Genomic DNA, 9,351 nt, shown 5'->3' with positions numbered 1-9,351 from the left:
ATGACACCAAAGGACAGTAAAACAAATATGATACTGAAGATCAATATAAAAAAAACTTTTTATGATGACCATTCAGTAAAAGATAGAGGAAACTACAGGAACTTTAAAGGCATAGCATGAGTGTTAAAGGGCTAAAAGCTCAGGATGGGCAGATGTTTTGCAGCTTTTCCCCCCACATTGTAGACACACCCATAGACTGCCCTGGGCGACCACGACCCACGCCTAACAATGTGTGTGTGTTTGGGAGTGTGTTGGGGGGGTGGACCCGGCGACCCTGCAAAGCGCTCAAGTGGTCCGCTGGTTCATCTGGAGGAATTTCCGCGACAAAACACACGGACTGCGCGTCGTCAAATAACGCCTCAGTGTGTTCACATGAGAGGACGAAGCGGACCCTCATCCTGACCTCAGCCCCGTCGAGTCGGTGCGGTATGGCTGTGCGGTCCAGGACGGGATTCTACCGGCAGGAGGTCAACAGAACCGCGTGGGAGGTTCCAGAGAGATACCGGGACCTGAAGCAGGTCGGAACAGGAGCCTACGGGACAGTGTGGTGAGTTGGGACGGAAAACATCACCTTTACAGCTCAGGGAGGAATTTACTGAATGTTGTGATCAGCTGATTGAGAGCCAGGATCAGATGCATTCTCATCCAAAACCACTTCTTCATGTCTGTGAGAGATAAACAGCTCAGAGCACAAAACCAGCAAAGAAGATACTCTCCTTTGTGTTTGCAGTATTTTAATTTGCATCCACTAACAATGAGCCAGTGTGATCATATTTTACTCAGGGAAATTTTCCCTCTGCTTGAGAATCTACTGCAATATTCCTGCAGCAGCAGACGCGCTTGTGTGGGGTATTTTGGTCTGGTCCCTGCACAGCTGGCTCTGCAGGGCCTCTCATTGCATTGTGTTGTGTGGATGAGGGTCAACAAAGAAACCCACCCCCCCAGTCTCATTGTTGGAAGAAGTCAAAGACCCTGAGTTAAGTGCATAGAATGCGCCACTACTTTGTCTTCAGGAATAGAGCAGACACAGTGGCTTGTCATAGCAGGACAGGCTCAGGTGTAATTAATATCACTAATGAGGCACTGTTCCAGTTAGGTGTCCCAGATGCTTTAAATTACACCTGTGGGTTTTCTAATAGACACGTTAAAATGCCTGCTGCAAAAAATGGCTGCAGGGATGAAAGTTTTGCTCCAAAAAGAGTGTTTTTTAGATTATGCTTAAATAATACACCTATGTATCTGTCTATTTCAGTTCAGCATGGGATCGCCGGGCGGGGATGCAGGTGGCCATCAAGAAACTTCATCGGCCCTTCCAGTCCAAACTTTTTGCCAAAAGGGCTTACAGAGAGCTGCGACTCCTCAAACACATGAAGCACGAGAATGTAAGAACGCTCTCGACAGACAAAAGAGAAAAGATGGAAACGAAAGCTGCACAATGTCTGTGATCTTTATTTTTGTGTGTTTCTCCCCTTTAGGTAATTGGGCTCCTGGACGTTTTCACTGCTGAAATCTCATTGGACCGCTTACGTGACTTGTAAGTTGCCATCCTCTCCTGAATTCTGACTGTAAAACCTGTTTTTGTCCCACTGGAGTGACTCCTTTTGTCCACAGTTACCTGGTGATGCCGTTCATGGGCACTGACCTCGGCAAGCTGATGAAGCTGGAGAGACTAACAGAAGACAGAATACAGTTCCTTGTCTATCAGATGCTGAAAGGACTCAAGGTGATAACAAACACGCATATATGCATGTTAGTCATTACCAGCATCCATACAGTACCTGTTAGAGTGGTGTCACAAGTAATGTGATTACAGTTTGTACTATGTTCCCGCACCGTCCACTTGTTTGAGAGTTCAGCTGAAGACGGTGATGTTGTCTGTATCTCCTCTCTCCTCAGTATATCCACTCTGCAGGGATCATCCACAGGGTGCGTGACCTTTGACCTTTCAGCCTATGAGCTTTGGGGGTGGGGTTCGTACTGGTTTTCACACTTGATCCCATTCATCCAGATTCCCACACTGGGAGCCATCTAAAGACAGAATGATGTGCTGTCTATTCAACTTTGTGATTGAAATGTTCCACATCTGTTTACATCTTTCATTGACGTTACCCACCGAGTTAATGAATTATTGCAAAGATAAGGTTTTAGAATTTGAAATACTAAAGAGATTGTATGAAATAAGTCTAATATATATACTGAATGGCTGGATTTCACTCATTGTTGCCAGCCCTGCAGGAGGCAGCAGCCTTTTAGTCAAAGTTCAGGGATCCAAAGTTCCCATATACCCTTAAAATGTGTCTCAGGAAGCAAAAATCTTAATTAACATGATTAAATTTAAGTATTTCATCATAAAATTATGTTTCCATATACTTAGATACTAAAATATAACTGATTCTTTCTTTAAAACATGAGAAAATTACAAACGTGTTCTGATGACACATCACCTACTGTATAACGATTATCTTCTTTGTCTCACATTTCTGTATCCCCCAGGACCTTAAACCTGGAAATTTAGCCATTAACCCGGACTGTGAGCTTAAGGTACTCTTAACTTTACAGAAAGCCATTTTAATATGAACATCCCATACATCTATGCATTTTAATGCTACATTTCTGCTTTTTCTCTGCTTCAGATTCTTGATTTTGGCCTGGCGAGGCAGGCTGACTCAGAAATGACCGGTTATGTCGTGACACGCTGGTACCGAGCGCCAGAGGTTATCCTCAACTGGATGCACTACACACAAACTGGTAAACTCTCACCCAGGAGTGCAGAGAAAGGCACAGAGACCTGTTTCATAACCCTGATTCGACAAGAAAGCTGACGTTTGTTCTCTGTTGCAGTGGATATCTGGTCGGCGGGTTGTATTATGGCCGAGATGCTGCTGGGAAAGCCGCTGTTCAAAGGAAGTGATCGTATCCTTAACTGTCATCAATGCCGGCTTGGTTTTATCTTGCGCAGACTGAGCCAAACCTGCAAGAAGTAACTGGCTGGATGCTGGCCAGCTGGCCTTTTAAACTAACCAATGAAATCCTTCCATAATAAAGAGAAGTAGCTATAATTTAATTTTCTACTATCAGCATTATAAACTGAATAGAAAGCTTGTATTTGGTTTAAAAAAAAAAAAAAAAAAAATCCATGCATGATGATACTTGACCATAGCTACTGCCAGACCTGGACCAGCTCAGAGAAATCATGAAGATTACAGGAACCCCAGCTGCTGACTTTGTTGTGAAGCTGCAGAGCCAAGATGTAAGTCATACCCTGAGATTCAACTCACATATCAAAGATACACTCAATCAGTTTGCTCACAAAAGCCTTTGTCATCCCTCATCCCACTTCCTCTCTCAACAGGCCAAAAACTACATCAGAAGTCTGCCAAAAGTGCCAAAAAAAGACTTGCATTCTATTTTCTCCAAAGCTAGCTCAAATGGTACGTATAGATCTCTGCTCTTCAGTTTATCCAGGTGTTGATGCACTGAACCCTGTCATTGCTAACATTGATATGTGCATCTGTAACACAGCAGTGAGTGTCTTAGAAAAGATGCTGCTTCTGGACCCTGAGCAGAGGGTGAGCGCTTCGGAGGCGCTCGACCTGCCCTTTTTCAGTGAGTTCAGAGATGCAGAGGAGGAGACTGAAGCGCTGCCTTACGATCAGACCATGGACAACACGGACCTGCCGCTGGACCAGTGGAAACGTAAGAGAGCAGAGAGGCCGAATTTAGATCTAAAGCTGCCCTCGCCAATATTTTTGGCCGCAGAAGCCTGCAGAACATTAGCACCAGAGGTCTTCTTTCAGTGTTACCATACCTGCTGTTTGCCAGAGGAGGTCACTGAAGATCTCACTCTGTGCTGCTTTGAACTCTTAATAATACACAGAAGGTGCCATTTTCTACAGGTGCGACAGGAGAGGTGACAGAACAAACAACAGTTTTGTCGGAGAAAAGGTGGAGGGGTGGAAGCTGGATCTGAAAGTAGGACACTGACATGATTTGGAATGGCTGATGCATAATCCTCCCTTCTGTGTTTGTGCAGGTCACACTTTCACAGAAATACTGACCTTCAGGCCGCCAAGGGACTCCAGAGAGACGTCACTTTAAGAGCACACACACACAAATTGTGCACACATACCCCAGCACACTTTCTCACACACACATACACACCTGCACCCAAAAATATTATTTTCTTGAAGACTTTGTTTTGTTCTTGTAGGAGTATTGGATATTATTAGATTGTTTGCTTTCAATAAATGTGATTTTTCTCAAATATTGAGAGGCTCAGTTGTCATTTGTTTTGTGTGCCACATTATTTTGTCCATCATCCACAAACATGTTTAGATTCACGCTAACTGCTCCAGCTTCCTTAAAGTCAGAGTTTCATTGTGTGGCAGTTCTGACTGTTTGCATTTTGATCATTTATTCTGATAATGTATTTCTGGAGCTAAGGGCAGTGTGGCCTATTGTACAGGACCAAGGTGAATGCTGGGATTGTAGAAGTGAATAATGTGGTCACACACATCATATTAATCGCTGCAGTTTTGTAGCATGTTCACTTTTACAGTGAGCAGACCTGTGGCATTCCCCTATTTGGGCCACTCTCCAAACAATTACACCATCCTACAATCTCCAAAGCAGTCCCTGAGCCAGACACCCAAAGAATGGAGCACTGCTGCACAGTCGTCCTCCACTCTGACTGCACAAGCGAGCTCTCCCATAGGCTCCCTCCTGGAAAACCAGGAATCACTAGCAAATAAAGATAAATCGAAATCCATTAGATGCTGAAGGCAAACGGCAAAAAGTCAGGGTGAAACCTTTCTAAGACCAGTGTGAATCACATTCGACAGAGTTTGATCTGCCATCATCTAAAAGTAATGGATTTTCCATTCGAGTGACTAACAAGGCAGATATGTTTCAGTTCCAGCTTTCCCTGATAAGAGCTCGTTCCCTGCTGGTGTTGACTGACTGTGCATTGCCAGTTGTCTATTTCCTGGTGGCTGCACACTTCAGAGTCTTTCGGGACAATGGATAATATCTATCTATCTAAACACAACGGAGGACACTCAGATCTCAGCAGACTTTTGTTGCTGCTGTTTCTGGCAGGTAATACAAGAATTTTCCTTTTGAAAAACAAAAATACCAGTCAAGTTTTAGTTGTGGTGCTTTGGAACAGCGTTTGAATGCTGCCAAACTGATTCTAATGGCTGCTGGGAAAACTCCTCTCACTGTGTTTCGAGGAAAAATTACCTATAAATGTGATAGATCATAAACTTCAGTACAATTTCATTATACTTCTGCTTTCCTTGAGTTTTTCCATTTCAAGTGACTTAAAGCTTCTAGTCCTTTCCACTTACTGAAGTACTTTATCCTCCACAACACATATTTGAAAGCTGCTGTTCTTAGTTTCTTTGCAGCTACAACAGAAAATGTGACTTCCGCCAGTAATTCAATATATGCTACACACTGCATAATGAGTGCTATTAGTTTTGATGCATAAAGTAGACTATATATAATAACATTACTGTATTCTTTCACTAAGATTTTGAATGCTGGATTTTGCATTGTTCCCATTGCAAGATTGCGTAGCATTAACTTACCAGTGGCCAGTATAGCCACAAGGGACAATTATGAGATGATGATAAATGCTAAAACATATTTCACTGGTGGCATGAATATAAAAGAGTCTTAAAGTTAGCAATTGACTCAAAAATGTTTGCTAGCTATCATTAAAATATGGTGGACCAAGGATGTACAGCAGCAAAATGACTGAGTATATTAAAGTGAGCAAAGGTGCAAAGGCGTTTATGTATTTAACTTTTCATTGGTGTCAGTTAAGCCTGGCTTAATAATTAATCAAAAGTGTGTTTCGAAGGCAAAGAACAAACCTTGATGCCTATTACCAGATAGTGTTTTAGAAAACAATAAAATACTGTTTTCATTGACTGTGTAGGCCTTCAGCCTGTACTCTCAACAGATGGAGAGACCCCTGGACTCGATTACAGTGAAACGAGTGAGTGATTTGAAAGTTATATTCCAAATCAAACTTATATTAAAGGTGCTATTGGTGTAACTGTAAAGACCCATTGGTTTCAGAAGGACTGGGCTACAGCTGTACAGTTAACAGCCCAGACTACGTGACTGTCGGCGTGCCGAGCAGCGCCGCGTGTAACTGCAGCTGCCCTATGTGCACCTATTCTATATCGCTGGATGGACAGAGCGCCCAGGGTCAGGGCGATGTGCTGGCCTTCACTGTTAAAAAGTGGATGGAGGCTTTAACGGTGACGTGTACAGCCACAGATGATGCTACACAGCAGACTGTCACGGCAACAAAGCAACTGCAAGTGTTAGGTAAGGGACAGAATAATTCACATTGTCTGTGCTCTGCGAATGTCTTTCCCTTCTAAAGACTCATATATTTGTGTTTCCCACCTTAGCTGGACCTGCCAATGTTTCCATCATAGGCCCTGATTTGATGAACCCGGCAGTGAGCCACACCTACAGCTGCCACGCCTACTGTCGGCCATCTTGTGTCTACATCTGGAGCACAAATACAGACCCATGGATTGGCGGTCAAGGCAATGTTATTTCTATCACCCCTCAGGAGAGGGACAGCTTCAAAATGCTCACCTGCAAAGCCATCAATAGCGTGTCTAGGTTGTTTGTCTCTGCGACTCGAAACCTGTCTGTGACATGTAAGTGAAGAGCTGCACGACGGCGGCCACACAGCCCTGCATGCTGATGTTTAATCAAGTACAGCTGACGAGCATTTTCTCAGTAACGATCTGTCCTAACTTTCTTTCTTTCAGCCGGTCCATCAGAGATTCAGATCAAAGGCCCCGACGTAATAGATATTGCCCAACACTATAAGTTTGTGTGCACGTCTGAATGTCTGCCTTCTTGTCGCTACGTGTCGTCCGTGAACAGTCAGACTGTGAGGGGCAATGTGATTGAGATGAGAGTGGATCGTCCGCTTAAATCTGTCACTCTCAAGTGCGAGGCACAAAACACTGCTTCGAGGAAGACAGCGGCAGCTGTAAAAACTGTCCAGATAACAGGTAGATAAGCCAGAAAATGGTTTAATGAATTTTGATCTTACAACGTCACAAAAAAAAAAAAAAAAACTTTGAAATGGGATCCCTGAGGAAAATAACAGACCTCAGATCTGCCATCATCTGCTGCTGGTTTATTGGAGGTTTCCAGCAACAGCCAAAAGAAAATTGGGGATGACCTTTGTCTAATACGCCCAAAAGCTTTGGAACACCTACAGATATCAGGAAAGCAGCTCGCTGAGTATTTTAACTTTCCTCTTCACTTTAGCCTTTAACTAACAGCCTTTAACTTCCTGATACAGGCCTGAAACCTCTGTGCTTTGCCTCACATTGATGCACTGCTGCACTTGATTCTATTCCTTCTGTGTACTCATTTTATTCTGTGGTTTTATTTTACATCTCATGTTATGCATTGTCTTCATTTTTATTGATTCCATCTTACTTTTTTTTTTTTTATCTTTATCAAGTAGGTTTTACTCTCCATCTTATTTCACATTCATTTTTTAAATCCCCGTTTTTATGTCCATTCTGTCTTTTCTATGTGAAGCACTAACCCCTTCTTTTTTCTAACTAATTTCTTTGTTGTAAAGCACTTCGAGCTGCAATTCCTGTTTGAAAGGTGCTATAAAAATAAAGTTTATTATTGTTATTGTCATATGAACTCTGTCTGCTGTTATTTGACCTGCGTTTGTTTCTTTTTTCTTGTGTTCAGGGTCAGATTCTAACCTGTCAACTCGTCCTGAAGAGACTTCAGCTCTGCTGCTGCTGGCCTTCATCATTTCTGCTGCTTACTGCTGTAGGGCTCACTTACTGTAGCATGTAGCATGTAGCCTGTAGCACTTATGACCCCAGAAACATGCTTCTTTTATTTGTTTTTTAATCGTATTCTTCATTTATGTCACTGTTATCAGTATTTTTTTTCATCATCTGGTGCAGATAGTGTTGCTGGGATAGCAGGTACAGGTTCATTGTTCTTGGCATCCTAAAAATCATTTCCCTCTTTGTCTCTCTGTCTCTGTCAGGTCTTTCCACATGAATTTGTGATGAGGAACGGCAGCTGAGTTGTGGAGAAGTAATGACTCATGTGCCAGTGATCTCATGCTGCGTTTGTTTCACATGTTGACAGTGGGCTGAACTCTGTTTGCACTTTTTAGTAGGCGTGGAGGAGCCATTACACATCAACGTGTGCAGGAGAGAGTGCGCACATGTAATGTCAGAGGTTCTTCCACGCTCCTACATTTGAAATGGTGAAAATTTGATGCCTACACGTAAATAAAATGCACTGATGACTCTTAACTGCGTGACTCGCTTTTTCTTCCGTTGCCAAATGTGTACAAATCACACCTTCTCACACTCATGTCAGTGTAGTGTTTTCCACATGGGTCTTGGAGCATTAGCCAATCACTTGAATGGGTCAAATAATGACAATAGGACCAGTTTAATAAGAAAATGACGTATGCTAGCATGTTGCCATCAAAGATTTGAAAGTAGATAGAAGCCAATGCCTGCCATGTCTTACTGTTCGAGATGGCAGCCACAATGACACTTTGCTGTCTGTGAGACGATTAGTCCTGAAACCATTTACAGGACTCAGAGTCAGAAGCAGTCTCACAAAGCCTCTGTGGGAGCGCAGCATGATCAACGGCATCAAATGCTTTTGTTAAATCTACAAATAGGGCAGCACAATTTCCCTTTGTCAGGAGCAGATACAATATCATTTGGAACCAAAGCAATAGCAGTGACAGTACTATGTTTAGCTCTGAAAACAAGTTGGTGTGGACTTGACACAGAATTTCTTGGGAGAAATTAGTTGAGCTGATTATTAACAAATGACTCCAGTGCTGTGATTGAATAGTGTTTTTTTGCTTCAGAAGGTTCCTTACTGAGTGAAATGACCCAGAAGTATCCAAGTGGCAGCTGTTCAAATAGCCTAAATGCTCAGGAAAGGTGTTTCAGTGCTTCCCGTCATATCTCCTCTATCGTAAGATACACAGGTCTATCCTTTATGAAGGGAAAGCAGATAATACTGTTCCACAATTCATTGAGGAGGCAACATTTAAAGTGGCCCACCATTCGGCTGTTCACAAAAACAAACCATCAACATGTCACATTACACATCCACAGAGTGTATGAGCCATAACATCTTCAAAGCACAATCAAGTCAACATTTCAAGGTGTTTGCTGAGTGGTGGTTCTTAGGCTGTTAATCAGATCATAATCAGCATATCAGCCATAACACAGAAGCCTGTCTGTCATTAAAAAGGCCATATGAGATGTTTGTAGCCAGATGATGCCTTTAAATCCACCA

General features: G+C 42.8%; 1 protein-coding gene across 1 annotated transcript; it reads left to right on the top strand.

Moving 5' to 3' along the window:
• Positions 1-325: 325 nt before the first annotated feature.
• Positions 326-4,160, top strand: mapk12b (mitogen-activated protein kinase 12b). Its single transcript, XM_076722054.1, has 12 exons — positions 326-547; positions 1,253-1,382; positions 1,476-1,534; positions 1,612-1,723; positions 1,897-1,926; positions 2,494-2,541; positions 2,634-2,748; positions 2,842-2,913; positions 3,171-3,250; positions 3,353-3,431; positions 3,523-3,696; positions 4,034-4,160. The coding sequence occupies exons 1-12, from the start codon at positions 429-431 to the stop codon at positions 4,096-4,098; spliced, it is 1,083 nt and encodes a 360-aa protein (XP_076578169.1). The 5' UTR covers positions 326-428; the 3' UTR covers positions 4,099-4,160.
• Positions 4,161-9,351: the final 5,191 nt, after the last annotated feature.

The sequence above is a fragment of the Chaetodon auriga genome, chromosome 22, assembly GCF_051107435.1.
Source record: "Chaetodon auriga isolate fChaAug3 chromosome 22, fChaAug3.hap1, whole genome shotgun sequence".
NCBI lineage: Eukaryota > Metazoa > Chordata > Actinopteri > Chaetodontiformes > Chaetodontidae > Chaetodon > Chaetodon auriga.
The sequence above is the reverse complement of the archived record's forward strand: the minus strand, read 5'-3'. Positions and strand labels throughout refer to the sequence as shown.